Source organism: Atractosteus spatula, chromosome 13, assembly GCF_055471065.1.
Source record: "Atractosteus spatula isolate fAtrSpa1 chromosome 13, fAtrSpa1.hap1, whole genome shotgun sequence".
Classification (NCBI taxonomy): domain Eukaryota; kingdom Metazoa; phylum Chordata; class Actinopteri; order Semionotiformes; family Lepisosteidae; genus Atractosteus; species Atractosteus spatula.
In genome coordinates this window covers 678056-701071 of record NC_142718.1, presented here as the reverse complement: position 1 = coordinate 701071, position 23016 = coordinate 678056, and the positions used below count along the sequence as shown (strand labels likewise).

The window sequence follows — 23016 nt, the reverse complement described above, 5'->3', positions numbered from 1 at the left end:
TACTACAGTCCTCTGTACTGCACTACAATACACTGTGTGTCTACAGTCCTCTGTACTGATTGTACTGCAGTCCTCTGTACTGACTGTACTAGATAGATAGATAATACTTTATTAATCCCGTAGGGAAATTGATGAAGTCCTCTGTACTGCACCACAATACACTGTGTGTCTACAGTCCTCTGTACTGACTGTACTACAGTCCTCTGTACTGATTGTACTGCAGTCATCTGTACTGACTGTACTACAGTCCTCTGTACTGCACTACAATACACTGTGCTGGACCATAGTTATTTTATTATTTCTACTGGTGTGTTTTTATTTATTGTGGTCACGAGACAGTTAATTCCATCTGACGTACAGTGTATTATTTTGTTTGAGTAACAGTGTTACCATGGAAACTACAGCCCACAGATAACTGGGCTGATGTGAGTTCACCTGACAGCAAACAGCAGAGTCTCGAGCACTGGTCACACACACAGTGCATAACACTGTCCCAACAAACTGCACAACACGGATATAACACAGCTCACTGTCCAGCTCTGACCAACCATACAGCTCACTGTCCAGCTCTGACCAGCCACACACCACTGTCCAGCTCTGACCAGCCACACAGCTCACTGTCCAGCTCTGACCAGCACACCCCACTGTCCAGCTCTGACCAGCCACACACCACTGTCCAGCTCTGACCAGCCACAGAGCTCACTGTCCAACTCTGACCAGCCACACAGCTCACTGTCCAGCTCTGACCAGCCATACACCACTGTCCAGCTCTGACCAGCCACACAGCTCACTGTCCAGCTCTGACCAGCCACACACCACTGTCCAGCTCTGACCAGCCACAGAGCTCACTGTCCAGCTCTGACCAGCACACCCCACTGTCCAGCTCTGACCAGCACACCCCACTGTCCAGCTGTGTCACCCCTCCTGCTCTCTGGCCGCAGGTACCTGATGAACGTGACGTTTGAAGGCCGGAACCTGTCGTTCAGTGAAGATGGCTACCAGATGCACCCCAAGCTGGTCATCATCCTGCTGGACAAGGAGAGGCAGTGGGACAGGGTGAGTGCTCGGCCACTCAGAATACAGCACCTGAGCAGCACGCTTCCCTCTCAGGGCTGCGCAGTGAAGAAACCGTGCTGGCGCGCCGTCTGCAGGCTGAGGGTTCAGGGCAGTAGCGCTGTGTTCAGGGCAGTAGGGTGAGGGTTCAGGGCAGTAGCGTTGTGTTCAGGGCAGCAGGGTGAGTGCTCATCCCTGCAGGATGTGTGATCAGGACAGTAGGGTAAGTGTTCAGGGCAGCAGGGTGAGTGTTCAGGGCAGCAGGGTGAGTGTTCAGGCCTGAAGGGTGTGTGATCAGGGCAGTTGTGTTGTGTTCAGGGCAGCAGGGTGAGTGTCCAGGGCAGCAGGGTGAGTGTCCAGGGCAGAGGTGAGTGTTCAGGGCAGCAGGGTGAGTGTTCAGGGCAGCAGGGTGAGTGTCCAGGGCAGCAGGGTGAGTGTTCAGGGCAGCAGGGTGAGTGTTCAGGGCAGCAGGGTGAGTGTCCAGGGCAGCAGGGTGAGTGTCCAGGGCAGAGGTGAGTGTTCAGGGCAGCAGGGTGAGTGTCCAGGGCAGCAGGGTGAGTGTCCAGGGCAGAGGTGAGTGTTCAGGGCAGCAGGGTGAGTGTCCAGGGCAGAGGTGAGTGTCCAGGGCAGCAGGGTGAGTGTCCAGGGCAGAGGTGAGTGTTCAGGGCAGCAGGGTGAGTGTCCAGGGCAGAGGTGAGTGTCCAGGGCAGCAGGGTGAGTGTCCAGGGCAGCAGGGTGAGTGTCCAGGGCAGAGGTGAGTGTTCAGGGCAGCAGGGTGAGTGTCCAGGGCAGAGGTGAGTGTCCAGGGCAGCAGGGTGAGTGTCCAGGGCAGAGGTGAGTGTCCAGGGCAGAGCTGTGAGTGTCCAGGGCAGCAGGGTGAGTGTCCAGGGCAGAGGTGAGTGTCCAGGGCAGCAGGGTGAGTGTCCAGGGCAGCAGGGTGAGTGTCCAGGGCAGAGGTGAGTGTCCAGGGCAGCAGGGTGAGTGTCCAGGGCAGAGGTGAGTGTCCAGGGCAGAGCTGTGAGTGTCCAGGGCAGCAGGGTGAGTGTCCAGGGCAGAGGTGAGTGTCCAGGGCAGCAGGGTGAGTGTCCAGGGCAGAGGTGAGTGTCCAGGGCAGAGCTGTGAGTGTGAGGGCCGGCCTGGGCCGTCGGCACCCCCCGCAGGGCTGGAGCTGCACCAGAGCGGCCCGCCAGGCCTGTCTGCTGAAGGATCCCCCCGCCTCTCCGAATGCACAGAGCAGCCGCCATCAGCTGGGCCCGTGCCCCACTGCACAGAACCCGCCCAGACCCCCGGCCCCCGCGGGCTCTGCCCGTGCGCTTCCGGAGACCGAACCGAGTTCCACAGAGCCGTGAGCTTCCGTCTGGAGCACAGCTCAGTGCCGCGGGACAGCGGGGCGTCACGGTACTACACAGGACGCCAGAGGGGACACTAGCATGGCAGCCCTGTGCTTTGTGCAGTCCGGACCTCGAGTCGACCCAGCAGGGCCTGACACAGACGATCAGTAGTAGATTTATGCTGCGGGGTGCAGAAGGTGTTGTCTCTCTCTCTCAATCTGTATTCTGTTCTCTCCTTTCATTACAAAGTGCAAGGTGACTTTCTTTCTCTCTCATGTTTTATTCCTTCCCTAACATCTAGCTTGGGCCACTGCTTGGGTTTTAATGAGAACCTCTCTTTCCTTCTATCACATTGCAGTGTCCTGGAGTGTCCAGTCAGTCAGTGTCTGTATTAACCCCTCTCTCTCTCTCAGTGCAGTGTTCATGTACTGGGGTGTCCAGTCAGTGTGTCTGTATTAACCCCTCTCTCTCTCAGTGCAGTGTTCATGTACTGGAGTGTCCAGTCAGTGTGTGTATTAACCCCTCTCTCTCTCAGTGCAGTGTTCATGTACTGGAGTGTCCAGTCAGTGTGTGTGTATTAACCCCTCTCTCTCTCAGTGCAGTGTTAATGTACTGGAGTGTCCAGTCAGTGTGTCTGTATTAACCCCTCTCTCTCAGTGCAGTGTTAATGTACTGGAGTGTCCAGTCAGTGTGTCTGTATTAACCCCTCTCTCTCTCAGTGCAGTGTTCATGTACTGGAGTGTCCAGTCAGTGTGTCTGTATTAACCCCTCTCTCTCTCAGTGCAGTGTTCATGTACTGGAGTGTCCAGTCAGTGTGTGTATTAACCCCTCTCTCTCTCAGTGCAGTGTTCATGTACTGGAGTGTCCAGTCAGTGTGTCTGTATGAACCCCTCTCTCTCTCAGTGCAGTGTTAATGTACTGGAGTGTCCAGTCAGTGTGTCTGTATTAACCCCTCTCTCTCTCAGTGCAGTGTTCATGTATTGGAGTGTCCAGTCAGTGTGTGTGTATGAACCCCTCTCTCTCTCAGTGCAGTGTTAATGTACTGGAGTGTCCAGTCAGTGTGTCTGTATTAACCCCTCTCTCTCAGTGCAGTGTTAATGTACTGGAGTGTCCAGTCAGTGTGTCTGTATTAACCCCTCTCTCTCTCAGTGCAGTGTTAATGTACTGGAGTGTCCAGTCAGTGTGTCTGTATTAACCCCTCTCTCTCAGTGCAGTGTTAATGTACTGGAGTGTCCAGTCAGTGTGTCTGTATTAACCCCTCTCTCTCAGTGCAGTGTTAATGTACTGGAGTGTCCAGTCAGTGTGTCTGTATTAACCCCTCTCTCTCTCAGTGTAGTGTTAATGTACTGGAGTGTCCAGTCAGTGTGTCTGTATTAACCCCTCTCTCTCTCTCAGTGCAGTGTTAATGTACTGGAATGTCCAGTCAGTGTGTCTGTATTAACCCCTCTCTCTCTCAGTGCAGTGTTAATGTACTGGAGTGTCCAGTCAGTGTGTCTGTATGAACCCCTCTCTCTCTCAGTGCAGTGTTAATGTACTGGAGTGTCCAGTCAGTGTGTGTGTATTAACCCCTCTCTCTCTCAGTGCGGTGTTAATGTACTGGAGTGTCCAGTCAGTGTGTCTGTATTAACCCCTCTCTCTCAGTGCAGTGTTAATGTACTGGAGTGTCCAGTCAGTGTGTCTGTATGATACCCCCTCTCTCTCAGTGCAGTGTTCATGTACTGGAGTGTCCAGTCAGTGTGTGTGTATGAACCCCCCTCTCTCTCAGTGCAGTGTTAATGTACTGGAGTGTCCAGTCAGTGTGTCTGTATTAACCCCTCTCTCTCAGTGCAGTGTTAATGTACTGGAGTGTCCAGTCAGTGTGTCTGTATGAACCCCTCTCTCTCAGTGCAGTGTTAATGTACTGGAGTGTCCAGTCAGTGTGTCTGTATGAACCCCCCTCTCTCTCTCTCAGGTGGGGAAGTGGGAGAACGGTACGCTCTCGATGAAGTATCATGTGTGGCCGCGGTTCGAGCTGTACTCCGACGCGGAGGAGCGAGAGGATGACCACCTGTCCATCGTCACTCTGGAGGAGGCGCCCTTCGTCATCGTGGAGGACGTGGACCCCCTGAGTGGCACCTGCATGAGGAACACAGTGCCCTGCCGAAAGCAGCTCAAGCACATGTGAGCAACGCCTCTGCTGCCTCTGCTAGAGACCCTCTTATACACCTCCTCTCCTCTCCTCCCGTCTCCTGCCCTGACCTCCTCTCTCCCTCCTCCCGCCTCCTGCCCTGACCTCCTCTCTCCCTCCTCCCGCCTCCTGCCCTGACCTCCTCTCTCCCTCCTCCCGTCTCCTGCCCTGACCTCCTCTCTCCCTCCTCCCGTCTCCTGCCCTGACCTCCTCTCTCCCTCCTCCCGCCTCCTGCCCTGACCTCCTCTCTCCCTCCTCTCCCTCAGTAACCAGACGGGAGAGAGTGGCATCTACATCAAGCGCTGCTGTAAGGGCTTCTGCATCGACATCCTCAAGAAGATCGCCAAGTCCGTCAAGTTCACCTACGACCTCTACCTGGTGACCAACGGCAAGCACGGCAAGAAGATCAACGGCACCTGGAACGGCATGGTGGGAGAGGTGAGTGAGCGCGGCCCGTCTCCAGGGCGACGCCCGGCCCGGGGCCGAGAGCCGGGGCAGTCACACTCACATCCAGCCTTCTGTGTGTTCGACTGGGGGGTTACTGCCTCGCGAACTGGCCTGGTCAGCCTGGCCGGTCCACAGCAGAGCGCCCAGGGGCACCGGTCAGCGGCCGGCGGCGCACTGGGCCCTGGGTCTGAGAGGAGAGGAGACACGAGTCCTGGAGCTGGAGAGGGAGAGGAGACACGAGTCCTGGAGCTGGAGAGGGAGAGAAGACACGAGTCCTGGAACTGGAGAGGGAGAGGAGACACGAGTCCTGGAGCTGGAGAGGGAGAGGAGACACGAGTCCTGGAGCTGGAGAGGGAGAGAAGACACGAGTCCTGGAACTGGAGAGGGAGAGGAGACACGAGTCCTGGCGCTGGAGAGGGAGAGGAGACACGAGTCCTGGTGCTGGAGGAGGGAGAGGAGACACAAGTCCTGGAGCTGGAGAGGGAGAGGAGACACGAGTCCTGGATCTGGAGGAGGGAGAGGAGACACGAGTCCTGGTGAGGGAGAGGGAGAGGAGACACGAGTCCTGGAGCTGGAGAGGAAGAGGAGACACGAGCCCCGTCCCGCTGGAGGAAGGAGAGGAAACAGGAGTCCTGGAGCTGGAGAGGGAGAGGAGACACAAGTCCTGGAGCTGGAGGAGGGAGAGGAGACACGAGTCCTGGATCTGGAGGAGGGAGAGGAGACACGAGTCCTGGTGCTGGAGGAGGGAGAGGAGACACGAGTCCTGGAGCTGGAGAGGGAGAGGAGACACAAGTCCTGGTGCTGGAGGAGGGAGAGGAGACACAAGTCCTGGAGCTGGAGGAGGGAGAGGAGACACGAGTCCTGGAGCTGGAGAGGGAGAGGAGACACAAGTCCTGGTGCTGGAGGAGGGAGAGGAGACACGAGTCCTGGAGCTTGAGAGGGAGAGGAGACACGAGTCCTGGAGCTTGAGAGGGAGAGGAGACACAAGTCCTGGAGCTGGAGGAGGGAGAGGAGACACGAGTCCTGGATCTGGAGGAGGGAGAGGAGACACGAGTCCTGGTGCTGGAGGAGGGAGAGGAGACACGAGTCCTGGTGCTGGAGGAGGGAGAGGAGACATGAGTCCTGGAGCTTGAGAGGGAGAGGAGACACGAGTCCTGGAGCTTGAGAGGGAGAGGAGACACAAGTTCTGGTGCTGGAGGAGGGAGAGGAGACACGAGTCCTGGAGCTGGAGAGGCAGAGGAGGCATGAGTCCTGGAGCTGGAGGAGGGAGAGGAGACACGAGCCCTGAAGCTGGAGAGGAAGAGGAGACACGAGTCCTGGTGCTGGAGGAGGGAGAGGAGACATGAGTCCTGGAGCTGGAGAGGGAGAGGAGACACGAGTCCTGGAGCTGGAAAGGGAGAGGAGGCATGAGTCCTGGAGCTGGAGGAGGGAGAGGAGACACGAGCCCTGAAGCTGGAGAGGAAGAGGAGACACGAGTCCTGGTGCTGGAGGAGGGAGAGGAGACACGAGTCCTGGAGCTGGAGAGGGAGAGGAGACACGAGTCCTGGATCTGGAGGAGGGAGAGGAGACACGAGTCCTGGGGCTGGAGGAGGGAGAGGAGACACGAGTCCTGGAGCTGGAGAGGGAGAGGAGACACGAGCCCTGTCCCGCTGGAGAGGGAGAGGAGACACGAGTCCTGGAGCTGGAGGAGGGAGAGGAGACACGAACCCTGTCCCGCTGGAGAGGGAGAGGAGACACGAGTCCTGGTGCTGGAGGAGGAAGAGGAGGCATGAGTCCTGGAGCTGGAGGAGGGAGAGGAGACACGAGCCCTGAAGCTGGAGAGGAAGAGGAGACACGAGTCCTGGTGCTGGAGGAGGGAGAGGAGACACGAGTCCTGGAGCTGGAGAGGGAGAGGAGACACGAGTCCTGGATCTGGAGGAGGGAGAGGAGACACGAGTCCTGGGGCTGGAGGAGGGAGAGGAGACACGAGTCCTGGAGCTGGAGAGGGAGAGGAGACACGAGTCCTGGAGCTGGAGAGGGAGAGGAGGCATGAGTCCTGGAGCTGGAGGAGGGAGAGGAGACACGAGCCCTGAAGCTGGAGAGGAAGAGGAGACACGAGTCCTGGTGCTGGAGGAGGGAGAGGAGACACGAGTCCTGGAGCTGGAGAGGGAGAGGAGACACGAGTCCTGGATCTGGAGGAGGGAGAGGAGACACGAGTCCTGGATCTGGAGGAGGGAGAGGAGACACGAGTCCTGAAGCTGGAGAGGGAGAGGAGACACGAGCCCTGTCCCGCTGGAGAGGGAGAGGAGACACGAGTCCTGGAGCTGGAGGAGGGAGAGGAGACACGAACCCTGTCCCGCTGGAGAGGGAGAGGAGACACGAGTCCTGGTGCTGGAGGAGGAAGAGGAGACACGAGTCCTGGAGCTGTAGGAGGGAGAGGAGACACGAGCCCCGTCCCGCTGGAGAGGGAGAGGAGACACGAGTCCTGGCGCTGGAGGAGGGAGAGGAGACACGAGTCCTGGAGCTGGAGGAGGAAGAGGAGACACGAGCCCCGTCCCGCTGGAGAGGGAGAGGAGACACGAGTCCTGGAGCTGGAGGAGGAAGAGGAGACACGAGCCCCGTCCCGCTGGAGAGGGAGAGGAGACACGAGTCCTGGTGCTGGAGAGGGAGAGGAGACACGAGTCCTGGCGCTGGAGGAGGAAGAGGAGACACGAGTCCTGGAGCTGTAGGAGGGAGAGGAGACACGAGCCCCGTCCCGCTGGAGGAGGGAGAGGAGACACGAGTCCTGGCGCTGGAGGAGGAAGAGGAGACACAAGTCCTGGAGCTGTAGGAGGGAGAGGAGACACGAGCCCCGTCCCGCTGGAGGAGGGAGAGGAGACACGAGTCCTGGCGCTGGAGGAGGGAGAGGAGACACGAGTCCTGGCGCTGGAGGAGGGAGAGGAGACACGAGCCCCGTCCCGCTGGAGAGGGAGAGGAGACACGAGTCCTGGCGCTGGAGGAGGGAGAGGAGACACGAGCCCCGTCCCGCTGGAGAGGGAGAGGAGACACGAGTCCTGGAGCTGGAGGAGGAAGAGGAGACACGAGCCCCGTCCCGCTGGAGAGGGAGAGGAGACACGAGTCCTGGTGCTGGAGAGGGAGAGGAGACACGAGTCCTGGCGCTGGAGGAGGAAGAGGAGACACGAGTCCTGGAGCTGGAGGAGGAAGAGGAGACACGAGCCCCGTCCCGCTGGAGAGGGAGAGGAGACACGAGTCGCTGCCAGACAGCTGCTCCAGTTTCGTGCTGCTGCAGGGCCCAGGTATAAATATTCCTGTTCTGCACCTCTGCTCCCCAGAGCACCTGACAGAGACGCACAGAGAGGAGGAGACACATCCTTCTCTCTCTCACAGAGCGGGGGGACAAGCTATTTCAATCCTGACCCCCTCTGCGCCCCACTTTTCTCCACAGCCGGCCCTCAGATCCCTCTCCGCCAGCGCCGCCCCGCCCTGCACACACCAAGCACAGCCACAGGGGGCGCCGCGCTGCCTGTCCTCCCCTGACAGCCCTGATCTCTGACCGCGGTGTCTGTGAGCCGAATCACGACAAACGCATGTCTCTCTCTGCCTCTCTAGGTGGTGCTGAAAAATGCGCACATGGCGGTGGGCTCCCTGACCATCAATGAGGAGAGGTCAGAGGTCATCGACTTCTCCGTGCCATTCATTGAGACGGGCATCAGTGTCATGGTCTCCCGTAGCAACGGCACCGTCTCACCCTCTGCCTTCCTGGGTGAGGGATCTGTCTCTCCTCTCTTCCTCTGTCCTGCCCTTCATCTCTCTCTCCCACTAAACTCCCAGGTCACCCTTGGCCTGTGTTTCCTGTCTTCCTCCTCATATACTGGAGTGTCCAGTCAGTGTGTGTGTATTAACCCCTCTCTCTCTCAGTGCAGTGTTCATGTACTGGAGTGTCCAGTCAGTGTGTGTGTATTAACCCCTCTCTCTCTCAGTGCAGTGTTAATGTACTGGGGTGTCCAGTCAGTGTGTCTGTATTAACCCCTCTCTCTCAGTGCAGTGTTCATGTACTGGAGTGTCCAGTCAGTGTGTCTGTATTAACCCCTCTCTCTCTCAGTGCAGTGTTAATGTACTGGAGTGTCCAGTCAGTGTGTCTGTATGAACCCCTCTCTCTCTCAGTGCAGTGTTCATGTACTGGAGTGTCCAGTCAGGGTGTCTGTATTAACCCCTCTCTCTCTCTCTCTTAGAGCCCTTCAGTGCGGATGTCTGGGTGATGATGTTTGTGATGTTGCTGATAGTGTCTGCGGTGGCTGTCTTCGTCTTTGAGTATTTCAGCCCTGTAGGCTACAACCGCTGCCTGGCAGACGGAAGAGGTGAGTGTCCTGATATACACTACTGCACACTGATGAGCACTGTGATTCACACACTGATGAGTGCACTATAATACACACTGAGGTGTGCACACTGATACACACTGATGTGTACACTGTGATACACACTGATGATGTGTGCACACTGTTACACACTGATGATGAGTGCACACTGATACACACTGAGGTGTGCACACTGATACACACTTGTGTGCACACTGATACACACTGATGTGTGCACTATAATACACACTGATGTGCACACTGATACACACTGATGATGTGTGCACACTGATACACACTGAGGTGTGCACACTGATACACACTGTTGTGGGCACTATAATACACACTGATGTGTGCACACTGATACACACTTGTGTGCACACTGATACACACTGATGATGTGTGCGCACTGATACACACCGATGATGTGTGCACACTGATACACACTGATACAGTCAGCTGAAACACTCCCTCTCTCCCCTCAGAGCCCGGTGGGCCCTCGTTCACCATTGGGAAGGCCATCTGGCTGCTGTGGGGCCTGGTCTTCAATAACTCTGTGCCCGTGCAGAACCCCAAGGGCACCACCAGCAAGATCATGGTGTCGGTCTGGGCCTTCTTCGCTGTCATCTTCCTGGCCAGCTACACTGCCAACCTGGCCGCCTTCATGATCCAGGAGGAGTATGTGGACCAGGTGTCTGGGCTTAGCGACAAGAAGGTACCTGTCTGGCTGCACCCCACTCCTGCGTCTGTCTGAGTGTCTGCCTGTCTGTCCTCACTCCTGCGTCTGTCTGAGTGTCTGCCTGTCTGTCCTCACTCCTGCGTCTGTCTGAGTGTCTGCCTGTCTGTCCTCACTCCTGCGTCTGTCTGTCCTCACTCCTGCGTCTGTCTGTCCTCACTCCTGTGTCTGTCTCAGTGCCTGTCTGTATCTCTGCCTGTCTTTCTTTGTCTGTCATCTTGGTGTCTCCCTCTAATCCTCTCTCTCACCCCCCTCTTATTCCAGTTCCAGAGACCCAATGACTTCTCCCCCCCATTCCGGTTCGGGACCGTTCCCAATGGCAGCACAGAGAGGAACATTCGCAACAACTACCTGGAGATGCACACCTACATGGTGAAATACAACCAGAAGAACGTGGACGAGGCCCTGCACAGCCTCAAGACTGGGTCTGTACTCCTGCCCAGTCCTGTCCTATACACACACACACACTGCCCAGTCCTGTCCTATATACACACACACTGCCCAGTCCTGTCCTATTCACACACACTGCCCAGTCCTGTCCTATACACACACACACTGCCCAGTCCTGTCCTATATACACACACACTGCCCAGTCCTGTCCTATTCACACACACTGCCCAGTCCTGTCCTATTCACACACACTGCCCAGTCCTGTCCTATACACACACACACTGCCCAGTCCTGTCCTATACACACACACACACTGCCCAGTCCTGTCCTATTCACACACACTGCCCAGTCCTGTCCTATACACACACACACTGCCCAGTCCTGTCCTATATACACACACACTGCCCAGTCCTGTCCTATAGACACACACACTGCCCAGTCCTGTCCTATACACACACACACACTGCCCAGTCCTGTCCTATATACACACACACTGCCCAGTCCTGTCCTATACACACACACACTGCCCAGTCCTGTCCTATATACACACACACTGCCCAGTCCTGTCCTATAGACACACACACTGCCCAGTCCTGTCCTATACACACACACACACTGCCCAGTCCTGTCCTATAGACACACACACTGCCCAGTCCTGTCCTATACACACACACACACTGCCCAGTCCTGTCCTATATACACACACACTGCCCAGTCCTGTCCTATAGACACACACACTGCCCAGTCCTGTCCTACTCACACACACTGCCCAGTCCTGTCCTATTCACACACACTGCCCAGTCCTGTCCTATACACACACACACTGCCCAGTCCTGTCGCACACACACTGCCCAGTCCTGTCCTACACACACTCACACACTGCCCAGTCCTGTCCTATATACACACACACTGCCCAGTCCTGTCGTACACACACTGCCCAGTCCTGTCCTATATACACACACTGCCCAGTCCTGTCCTACACACACACTGCCCAGTCCTGTCCTATATACACACACACTGCCCAGTCCTGTCGTACACACACTGCCCAGTCCTGTCCTACACACACTGTCCAGTCCTGTCTGACACAGGCAGAGCTCAGGAGCTCAGGAGCTCAGGAGCTCAGAACTGGAGCTGGTGGCCGTTGTCACGGTCAGTATGGCAGCTTGAGGGCTGCGGCCGTTGGCGGGGGCACTAACCACGCCGCGTGTCTGCGCTGCCCCCTGCAGGAAGCTGGACGCCTTCATCTATGACGCGGCGGTGCTGAACTACATGGCCGGCCGGGACGAGGGCTGCAAGCTGGTGACCATCGGCAGCGGGAAGGTCTTCGCCTCCACCGGCTACGGCATCGCCATCCAGAAGGACTCGGGCTGGAAGAGGCAGGTGGACCTGGCCATCCTGCAGCTCTTCGGAGACGGTGAGGCCGGGGGCGGCTGCCACTCGCAGCTCTATATAGGTTAACGCTGCCAGACCTGTATGTAGGTTAGCACTCGTCCCAGGTATGTAGGCTAGCGCTGACATTCCCTCCTCTCAACCAGCTTGTCCTCTCTCTCTCCTCTCTTTCCTTCCCCTGTCTCCTCTCTCTCCTCTCCTCTCCCCTGTCTCCTCTCTTCTCTCCTCTCTCTCTGCTCTCTTTCCTTCTCCTGTCTCCTCTCTCTCCTCTCCCCTGTCCCCTCCCCCCTCTCCCCTCTCCCCTCTCCCCTCTCTCCTCTCTCCTCTCTCCTCTCTCCCCTCCTCTCTCTCTCCTCTCTTTCTTTCTCCTGTCTCCCCTATCTCCTCTCCTCTCCCCTATCTCCTCTTCCCTCCTCTCTCCTCTCCCCTCTCTCCTCTCTCCCCACCCTGTGCCCCTGTCTCTCTCCTCCCTGCCCTCAGGGGAGATGGAGGAGCTGGAGGCTCTGTGGCTGACAGGGATCTGTCACAACGAGAAGAACGAGGTGATGAGCAGCCAGCTGGACATTGACAACATGGCGGGAGTCTTCTACATGCTGGGCGCGGCCATGGCGCTGAGCCTCATCACCTTCATCTGCGAGCACCTCTTCTACTGGCAGCTGCGCCACTGCTTCATTGGCGTGTGCTCGGGCAAGCCGGGCATGGTGTTCTCCATCAGCAGGGTGAGAGGCGCCAATTACTGCGCTCTTACTGTGCTCTTACTGCACAATTACTGAGCTCTTACTGCACTCTTACTGCGCTCTTACTGCACAATTACTGCACTCTTATTGCACAATTACTGAGCTCTTACTGAGCTCTTACTGCGCTCTTACTGTGCTCTTACTGCACAATTACTGCGCTCTTACTGCACAATTACTGAGTTCTTACTACACTCTTACTGCGCAATTACTGCACAATTACTGAGCTCTTACTGCGCTCTTACTGTGCTCTTACTGCACTCTTACTGCGCTCTTACTGCTCTCTTACTGCACAATTACTGAGCTCTTACTGCGCTCTTACTGCACAATTACTGCACTCTTACTGCGCTCTTACTGCGCAATTACTGCACAATTACTGAGCTCTTACTGCGCTCTTACTGTGCTCTTACTGCACTCTTACTGCGCTCTTACTGCTCTCTTACTGCACAATTACTGAGCTCTTACTGCGCTCTTACTGCACAATTACTGCACTCTTACTGCGCTCTTACTGCACTCTTACTGCACAATTTCTGAGCTCTTACTGCACTCTTACTGCGTTCTTACTGCACAATTACTGCACTCTTACTGCACAATTACTGCATTCTTACTGTGCTCTTACTGCACAATTACTGCACTCTTACTGCACTCATACTGCACAATTGCTATGTATTAGCCCCTCTCTCTCTCAGTGCAGTGTCAGTGTACAGTAGTGTGCAGGAGGAGTGTGTGTATTAACCCCTCTCTCAGTGCAGTGTCAGTGAACAGTAGTGTGCAGGAGGAGTGTGTGTATTAACCCCTCTCTCTCTCTCAGTGCAGTGTCAGTGTACAGTAGTGTGCAGGAGGAGTGTGTGTATTAACCCCTCTCTCTCTCAGTGCAGTGTCAGTGTACAGTAGTGTGCAGGAGGAGTGTGTGTATTAACCCCTCTCTCTCTCTCAGTGCAGTGTCAGTGTACAGTAGTGTGCAGGAGGAGTGTGTGTATTAACCCCTCTCTCTCTCAGTGCAGTGTCAGTGTACAGTAGTGTGCAGGAGGAGTGTGTGTATTAACCCCTCTCTCTCTCAGTGCCGTGTCAGTGTACAGTAGTGTGCAGGAGGAGTGTGTGTATTAACCCCTCTCTCTCTCAGTGCAGTGTCAGTGTACAGGAGTGTGCAGGAGGAGTGTGTGTATTAACCCCTCTCTCTCTCAGTGCAGTGTCAGTGTACAGTAGTGTGCAGGAGGAGTGTGTATTAACCCCTCTCTCTCTCAGTGCAGTGTCAGTGTACAGTAGTGCTCAGGAGGAGTGTGTGTGTTAACCCCTCTCTCTCTGTGTGTTCAGGGTATCTACAGCTGTATCCACGGTGTGCAGATTGAGGACAGCAAGTCGGCCCTGAACTCCCCCTCGGCCACCATGAACAACACGCACTCCAACATCCTGCGGCTGCTGCGCACGGCCAAGAACATGGCCAGCCTGTCGGGCGTGAACGGCTCTCCGCACAGCGCGCTGGACTTCATCCGCCGGGAGTCCTCCGTCTACGACATCTCGGAGCACCGGCGCAGCTTCGCGGGCCACTCGGACTGCAAGCCGCCCTACCTGCCCGAGGACAACATGTTCAGCGACTACATCAGCGAGGTGGAGCGGACGTTCGGCAACCTGCACCTGAAGGACAGCAACCTGTACCAGGACCACTACCTGCACCACCACGGCCTGCCCACGCGCCCGCACAGCCTGGGCAGCGCCAGCTCGCTGGACGGGCCGCTGTACGACTGCGACAGCCTGGGCGGCGGCGTGGCGCCCATCTTCACCACCCAGCCGCGCGCCCCGCTCACGCACCGCGCCAACAAGTTCGAGCTGGTGGGCGGCCAGCCGGCACCACCGGGCTTCCAGCCGGGCCTGGCCGAGCTCTACGGCAAGTTCTCCTTCAAGGGCGGCGCCTCGGCCAGCTCGGGCTTCATCGCCGGCGCCGGCTCGCCGCACGAGCGCTACTGCCCCGAGGACGGCAACATCCGCTCCGACGTGTCCGACATCTCCACGCACACCGTCACCTACGGCAACCTGGAGGGCAACGCCAAGCGGCGCAAGCAGTACCGCGACAGCCTGAAGAAGCGGCCGGCCTCGGCCAAGTCGCGCCGCGAGCTGGACGAGATCGAGCTGGGCTTCCGGCGCCGGCCGCACCTGCACCAGCACCACCCGCGCCGCGCCGCCTCGCCGCCCGCCGACCGCAAGCGCGCCAACTGCTCCTCCTACTTCCTGCGGGACAAGGAGGGCCTGCGCGACTTCTACCTGGACCAGTTCCGGCCCAAGGAGGGCGTGCCGCAGTGGGAGCACGTGGACCTGACGGACGGGCCAGGGCCCGGGCCCGGCGGGGGCGCCGGCGGCAACTGCACCAGCCTGGTGCCGGTGGAGGACTTCCTCAAGGGCAAGAAGAAGGCGGACTGCAAGGCGGGGGGGGCCGGGCCGGGGGCCGGGGGGGGCGGGCCCGCCGGCGGTCCGGGCGCGGCGCCGCAGGCCTGCTGGGAGAAGAGTGGCGTGGGGCTGGCGGGGGGCGACTGGGAGTGTCGCAACTGCCCCGGCGGAGGAGGGGGGGGGGGCAAGCCGCTGGCGCTGCACGGCGGGGGCGTGGGGGGCTTCGCGGGGGGCGGCTGTGGGAATTCTGGGAGCGGCGGCGGGGGGGGCTCGGGGCGCCCCAGCTCGGCGGCCTGCATCCGCTGTGAGGCCTGCAAGAAGACGGGGAACCTGTACGACATCAGCGAGGACAACAGCTCCCTGCTGGAGCTGGCGGGGGGCCGCGGCGCGGGCGCGGGGGGCGCGGGGGGCGCGGGGGCGGCGCGCGGCCGCAAGCCGGGCGGCGGGAAGCAGCTGCGCCGCCAGCACTCCTACGACACCTTCGTGGAGCTGCAGAAGGAGGACCTGGCTGGGGGGCTGGGCCTGCTGCCCCCGCCGCGCAGCGTCAGCCTCAAGGACAAGGACCGCTTCCTGGAGGGCACCAGCCCCTACGCCCACCTCTTCGAGAGGCACGGCGCCGGCGCCGAGCCCTTCTTCTTCGCGGGGGGCGACAGGGGCAAGTCCGGCGGGCCCTCCTTCTGCTCGGGGGCGGGGGGCGCGGGGGGCGCGGGGGGCGCGGGGCTGTTCCGCGGCGGCGGGGCGGGCGCCGAGCTGCACCGGCGCTCTGCGGGCGGCGGCGGGGGCGGCTCGATGGGCGGCGGCGCGTACTCCCTCAGCAAGTCCCTGTACCCGGACCGGGTCAACCAGAACCCCTTCATCCCCACCTTCGGCGACGACCAGTGCCTGCTGCACGGCGCCAAGTCCTACTACTTCAAGAAGCAGCAGCAGCAGCAGCAGCAGCTCCTGAAATCGGCGCGGCCGGACTTCCGCGCAGCGGGCACGCTGGGCGCTGCCTCCTTCCTCCCGGCCACCGCCGCCGCCGGCGTGCTCTCCAACGTGGCCCCGGGGGGCCGATTCCCCAAGGAGCTGTGCCTGGGGGGCGGCGGGGGCGGGGGGCCTCTGGGTAACCACCACGGTGGCCCCAACAACAAGCTGATCGCAGCAGCGCAGGCACAGCGGCCCTTCAACAGCTCCAGCAACGGGCACGTGTACGAGAAACTGTCCAGCATCGAGTCAGACGTGTGAGGAGAGAGGAGAGGGGGGAGAGAGGAGGGAGAGAGGGGAGAGAGGAGAGAGAGAGAGGAGAGAGAGAGAAGAGAGAGAGGAGAGAGAGGGGAGAGAGGGGAGAGAGGGGGGAGAGAGGGGAGAGAGAGGAGAGAGAGAGGAGGGAGAGAGGGGAGAGAGGAGAGAGAGAGAGGAGAGAGAGGGGAGAGAGAGGAGAGAGAGGAGAGAGAGAGGGGAGAGAGAGGGGACAGAGAGAGGGGAGAGGGGAGAGAGAAGAGGAGAGGAGAGAGGGGAGAAAGAGAGGAGAGAGAGGGGAGGGAGGAGAGAGAGGAGGGAGAGAGGGGAGAGAGGAGAGAGAGGGGAGAGAGGGGGGAGAGAGGGGAGAGAGAGGAGAGAGAGAGGAGGGAGAGAGGGGAGAGAGGAGAGAGAGGAGAGAGGGGGGAGAGAGGGGAGAGAGAGGAGAGAGAGAGGAGAGAGAGAGGGGAGAGAGAGGGGAGAGAGGCGAGAGAGAGGGGAGAGAGAGGAGAGAGAGGAGAGAGAGAGGGGAGAGAGAGGGGACAGAGAGAGGGGAGAGGGGAGAGAGAAGAGGAGAGGAGAGAGGGGAGAAAGAGAGGAGAGAGAGGGGAGGGAGGAGAGAGAGGAGAGAGGAGTGAGAGAGAGGAGAAAGGGGAGAGGGGAGAGGATAGAGGGGAGAGAGGAGAGGAGAGAGGGGAGAAAGAGAGGAGAGGGGAGAGAGAGAGGAGAGGAGAGAGGGAAGAAAGAGAGAGAGAGGAGAGAGAGGGGAGGGAGAGGGGAGAGGGGAGAGAGGAGAGAGGAGAGAGAGGGGAGGGAGAGGAAGACTCTACAGATTGAGCTGTACCAGGCCAGCACCTAACTAACGAAACAATCAAGAATGAACTTTCTCAAGTGAAATCACAGGGTATATTTTAAATTAGCTATTCAAAATTAGAATAAGAACAATTCTAATACTATGTTTGTCTCAGTTTGGCATTTTGTAAAAATACAAGATAATAGATCAATAAATAACGCCACTCACTGCTTTCCGAGCCAGTGAACTACGAGTTAGACATTTCTTCTCTCGTTCTTTTTGTACGAATCGCCGAGTCACTGATCGCGGGAGCCAGGGCCGCTGTCGGGTGAGGACGTGGCAGGGGCAGTTTTGCTGGTTTGTTGAAAGGCAAAAAGAATGGAGTGTGCAGAGATCGACCCTGCTGGGGCACCCCAGTCCAGGCTCAGACTGCCAGAGTGTCAGAGTGTCAGACTGCCAGAGTGTCAGAGTGTCAGGCTCAGGGTGTCAGAGTGCCAGACTGTCAGAGTTCCAGAGTGCCAGAGTGTCAGGCTCAGGGTGTCAGAGTGCCAGACTGTCAGAGTGTCAGGCTCAGGGTGTCAGAGTTCCAGAGTGCCAGAGTGTCAGGCTCAGGGTGTCAGAGTGCCAGACTGTCAGAGTTCCAGAGTGCCAGAGTGTCAGGCTCAGGGTGTCAGAGTGCCAGACTGTCAGAGTGTCAGGCTCAGGGTGTCAGAGTTCCAGAGTGCCAGAGTGTCAGGCTCAGGGTGTCAGAGTGCCAGACTGTCAGCGTGTCAGGCTCAGGGTGTCAGAGTGCCAGAGTGCCAGAGTGCCAGAGTGTCAGGGTCAGGGTGTCAGAGTGCCAGACTGTCAGAGTGTCAGGCTCAGGGTGTCAGAGTGCCAGAGTGCCAGAGTGTCAGGGTGTCAGGCTCAGCGTGTCAGTGTCAGGGTGCCAGTGTCAGTGTGTCAGAGTGCCAGGCTCAGGGTGTCAGAGTGTCAGTGCCAGAGTGCCAGAGTGTCAGGCTCAGGGTGTCAGGCTCAGGGTGTCAGGCTCAGCGTGTCAGTGTCAGGGTGCCAGTGCCAGAGTGTCAGAGTGCCAGAGTGTCAGAGTGTCAGGCTCAGCGTGTCAGTGTCAGAGTGCCAGAGTGTCAGGCTCAGCGTGTCAGTGTCAGAGTGTCAGAGTGCCAGAGTGTCAGGCTCAGGGTGCCAGTGTCAGAGTGTCAGTGCCAGAGTGTCAGTGTCAGGGTTAGGGTGTCAGAGTGTCAGGCTCAGGGTGCTGCATACTGGCACAGGAAACTTCCTGCTATGTCACTTTAATGTCAGAATCTGGATTTAAAAACAGCAATTCGAGTCTCTTCATTCAGTCTTCAGCGTGCCCAGCAGCCCGGCGAATCCCTGCCTGTGGCCTGCTCCAGGGGCTGGGGTTCGAGCCAGCTGGGGACCCCTGTGGGGACTCTACAGAGTGCGCTGTACCAGGCCAGCACCTAACTCACGAAACAATCAAGAGTGAACTTTTGCAAGCGAAACCCCAGGCTGTTTTAAATGAGCTGAGCAGTGTTCAGGATGACCTGGGTCTCGGATTAACAGGCAGCCATTCCATTCCAGCAAAAGCCCCAGTCCCGTTCCTGCTGCTGGTCTCCCTGTACATAGATCTCCCTGTATAGCTTCTGACAGTGCGGATGTACCTTTCATGACGTTTTCTTACAAGACAAAACAAAATTTAAAAAAATTTAAAAATCAAAAGACAAAAAATATAATGTAATTACATAAAAAAATGGTTTTAACTCCTGTGTTTAATAATTGATTACAATAATTAATGATTCCTTTATTACTTCTGATTATTTTATGATTTTTTTCGTATTGAGGTTTTAAACGTAGAAGAAACCGATCTTAAGAGGTTCGTGTTCTATCGATCGCTACACGTAGGCTCCGCGAGAGTCTGGGGTCGGAACCAGACCGCCTGCGTCTCATTCCGCCTTCGCCAGCATCCAGAACTCCTCCGGCGCTGAGCCGCTGGCTCCTGTCGGGTCCGGAGCGGAGCTTTTCGGAACGCCGCGTGTGCTGGGACAGGAGGCTGCTCTCCGCCCGGGGAGGGGGGTGGGGGGGGTTCACAGGAGCATGGCCAGGCGGGGCTGTGTGTGACACCTCTGTCAGAGGCCAGTGGACACACAGAGCTGGTCTGTCTGCAGAGGGCAGCTGAGACTCGTGTCCTGTTGGCACCTCCCTGTCCAGCTCAGAGTGGACACTCGCTGTCAGCTCCAGAGTGTGTGCGCACAGGGTTGTTCACACCTGGTGTGCAGTGTGTGCTATCTGTTCACACCAAGTGTGCAGGGTGTGCACAGGGTTGTTCACACCTGATGTGCAGTGTGTGCTGTCTGTTCACACCAGGTGTGCAGTGTGTACTGTCTGTTCACACCTGGTGTGCACAGGGTTGTTCACGCCAGGTGTGCAGTGTGTACTGTCTGTGTACAACAGGCGTGCAGTGTATACTGTTTACACCAGGTGTGCAGTGTGTACTTTACTATGTACACCTGCTGTGTAGTGTTTACTGTCTGTTCACACCTGGTGTGCAGTGTGTACTGTCTGTGTAAATCAGGTGTGCATTGTGTACTGTTTGATTACACCAGGTGTGCAGTGTGTACTGTTTACACCAGGTGTGCTGTCTGTTTACACCAGGTGTGCAGTGTGTATTGTCTGTTTACAAAAACGTGTGCAGTGTGTATTGTCTGTTCACACCTGGTATGCAGTGTGTACTGTCTGTTTACAGCAAGTGTGCAGTGTGTACTGTTTACAGGTACAGAGTACTGTTTACACCAGGTGTCCAGTGTGTACTGTCTGTTCACACCAAGAGTGCAGTATTGTCCTAAAGTGCGTTGCACGTGCACTTATGGTCACAAGCAAAAAAAGTCTGTTATATATATATAGAGTATGCACCACCTCATTGTTGGTAAAAGAAGAGAGTCTGTCACCAGACCGCACAGTTAGAGCACACACAGGAGGTGGCACCTCCTCTCGGCACACCGCTCTGCAAGGAGACGGAGAAACATCTTTTGAAGAGCTCGAATTTAGAAGAAATACTTAGCTAGCTGTGCACTGGGAGTCTGATTCACAGCACTAAAACCCAGAGTGGATCAGACTGCTGCGCACTGGGAGTCTGACTGACAGCACTGTAAACCCTGGAGTGGATCAGGCTGCTGTGCACTGGGAGTCTGACTGACAGCACTGTCACACCTGGAGTGGATCAGACTGCTGCGCACTGGGAGTCTGACTGACAGCACTGTAAACCCTGGAGTGGATCAGACTGCTGTGCACTAGGAGTCTGATTCACAGCTCTAAAACCTGGAGTGGATCAGGCTGCTGTGCACTGGGAGTGTGATTCTGCTCTGATTATGGTTCATGTGTGTCAAACTCTGCGATCTGGCCAGGAGCCCCCCCACCCCCACACGCAGTATACATATATATAGTTCTTCTTTGATTCTGACTATACTTCTTTACTATTGTTTGGTGTTTTCTAGACGATGTCTATTTTTGGGCTTGATTACGATCTGCGTCTGTGTTGAGGTGTGCTTGTAGTTAAACAGGGGAGAGGAAATGACATTGTGGTGCTGAAAGTTGACTAAATCCTCATGCGATTTCATGCACATTCGTTCATCATTCTGCTCAAAATCTCCTCTGGTGTCAGTGCTCATGAGTTACTAATCCCAGGAAGTCTGTTCTGGGAACGTATCGTGACTTTCTAAGGGCTGTGTCCGCTCAGGAATAAAGCTCTTGCCGTGTTTCCAGGGAGCCTGTCACTCTTGCTCGGTTTGCGGTTTGCGGCTGTAGCTTGTTGCTGTGTTCGTGCTCTTGAGCTGCTGCGGCTCGTGTGGACCAGGAGCAGGGCTGGGGGGCACCGGTGGAGGAGGGGTGGGGTGCTATTTGGCCTGCTGTGAAGCATCGCCCCCTGGAGGCCGGCCTGGCACCGGGGCTCTGAGGCCCGTGGTGGGAGAGAGGCATGTTGCTGAAGGTGCCAGCAGGGTCCGTCACTAACTGGGCAAGGAAAACACGCGAACAGGACACGGGGGCCAACGCCAGGGGTAGACTGGACAGCGGTGGTTCAGCGCCATCTGTCCTCATTCTGTGCTGCAGGAGATTGTACAGGCGCTTGGCTCTGCTGGGTGTCTATATGGAGTCCAGTACAAGACTGGCCCTGCTCTGGGGAGGGTCACTCCAGGGCTGTGTCCCTGCCTTGCACTATATATAGACACTGCGGAGCAACTCATTATAATCCAGGACACGCAGAGGACTGGTACAAATCGATTGCTAATGCGAGACACTGTGATACTGAGCCAGCGCAGTGAGTTCTCATGGGTGATACTGTGCTGTAAGACTGTACTACAGCACTGTGATACTGACAGTGATGGGTGAGACTGTACTACAGCACAATGATACTGAGTGATGGGTGATACTGTGCTGTGTGTGTACTGTGCTGTAATACTGTACTACAGCACTGTGATACTGAGACAGCGCAGTGATTTCTCATGGGTGATACTGTGCACCACACTGTATTGTGTATAATGTACTATAGTACTGTGAGACAGCACAGTGATTTCTTATACAGTACCCTACATCATACTGTGCTATAATAGGTAATACTGTTCTATAGTGCTATAATGCTGAGGCAGCACAGTGCTTTCTGCTGAGTGACCAGTACCCACTATCTGGGAGTGACCAGTGGAGTACAGAGAGCTAGTTCTCGCCTGACCAGTCCCAGGGCTTGTGTCTGCTCCTTCTCCTGCGATGCCATGTCCACGCGCACACACAGCGTGGGGCTCCTGCAGAGGGGTGCGGTGAGCCGTGCTGAGGTCTCCAGTGTTCTCTGGGGCACCATGTCCAGAGCACAACACACCACAGTAGTGACCAAGAGGACGATTTCACTTCAAAAATACAGCTGGAATTTCACAACGTCAGTCAGCTTCTAATGTGATCCTCACTCACTTGTAAATAACCGTAGGTAAGATTTCTTTTTTAATTTTATTAATTTTTAAAGGAAAAATATATAATCTTATATATACATAATTCCAAACCAGGTAATATTAATTTTGTGCTGTGTTGAGTTTTAAAGAGACATAAACCTGAATAATTAAAATAATTAATATGATAAAACTAATGATACTGTTTTTTTGAAAATACAAGCTGTAACTGAATGGAAGTTTTAAGTGACAATAATCTTAAGAACAATAATGATGATTGCGTTTTGTTTGGGTTCTTTTGTATTTCCAGTTTGTTCCTTTGCCCACTCTTTCGAGGTTTCTGTTGAGATCTTTCAGTGATGTGCTGTTCCGCTGTAAATACTTGAAGTTCGGGTCTGTTTCCCATCGAGTCAGACAAGCTGTACAGATTCTGTATATATATATTGAAAATTCTCTTTTCTATTGAACAACAAAAAATAATTCCTGTCACTTTCTACGAAAAAGAAAATGGAAAAAAAAAATAAAGAAACTCAAACACTGAAAATAAAACTGTCGACAGCGTCACTGCAATAGCCTGTCTCTTCCTGCTTCTCTCTCTCTGTCTGCTTCTCTGTCTCTGTCTCTTCCTGCTTCTCTCTGTCTCTGTCTGCGTATCTGTCTGCTTCTCTGTCTCTGTCTCTTCCTGCTTCTCTCTCTCTCTCTCTCTCTCTGTCTGCTTCTCTGTCTCTGTCTCTTCCTGCTTCTCTCTGTCTCTGTCTGCGTCTCTGTCTGCTTCTCTGTCTCTGTCTCTTCCTGCTTCTCTCTGTCTCTGTCTGCGTCTCTGTCTGCTTCTCTGTCTCTGTCTCTTCCTGCTTCTCTCTGTCTCTGTCTGCGTCTCTGTCTCTTCCTGCTTCTCTCTCTGTCTCTGTCTGCCTGTCTCTGTCTGTTTCTCTCTGTCTCCGTCTCTGTCTGCCTCTGCCTCTGTCTCAGTCTGTCTCGGACTGTCTTTGTCTCTGCCTGTCTCTTACTGTCCCCAACTGTCTCTGCCTGTCTCTCTCTGAATATGTCTGTCTGCTTGCTTCTGCCTGTCTCTGTGGTTTTGTGCGTTTGTCTCACTTTGTTTCTCTGGTTC

General features: G+C 56.3%; 2 protein-coding genes across 2 annotated transcripts in view; both read left to right on the top strand.

Moving 5' to 3' along the window:
• Positions 1-16223, top strand: part of grin2ba (glutamate receptor, ionotropic, N-methyl D-aspartate 2B, genome duplicate a) — a gene marked incomplete at its 5' end in the record, with an annotated part of 44199 nt that extends 27976 nt beyond the window's left edge. Inside the window, 10 exons of the mRNA XM_088930744.1 lie at positions 942-1056; positions 4336-4544; positions 4818-4989; positions 8587-8740; positions 9210-9335; positions 9821-10050; positions 10336-10496; positions 11688-11875; positions 12331-12569; positions 13899-16223. Coding sequence (XP_088786870.1) covers positions 942-1056; positions 4336-4544; positions 4818-4989; positions 8587-8740; positions 9210-9335; positions 9821-10050; positions 10336-10496; positions 11688-11875; positions 12331-12569; positions 13899-16190 — 3886 coding nt within the window. The remainder of the gene's footprint in view (positions 1-941; positions 1057-4335; positions 4545-4817; positions 4990-8586; positions 8741-9209; positions 9336-9820; positions 10051-10335; positions 10497-11687; positions 11876-12330; positions 12570-13898) is intronic.
• A 454-nt stretch (positions 16224-16677) lies between these two features.
• LOC148821494 (uncharacterized) lies at positions 16678-22454 on the top strand. The gene is made up of 2 exons (XM_088930934.1): positions 16678-18105; positions 18150-22454. The coding sequence occupies exons 1-2, from the start codon at positions 17356-17358 to the stop codon at positions 18201-18203; spliced, it is 804 nt and encodes a 267-aa protein (XP_088787060.1). The 5' UTR covers positions 16678-17355; the 3' UTR covers positions 18204-22454.
• The last annotated feature ends 562 nt before the right edge of the window (positions 22455-23016 follow it).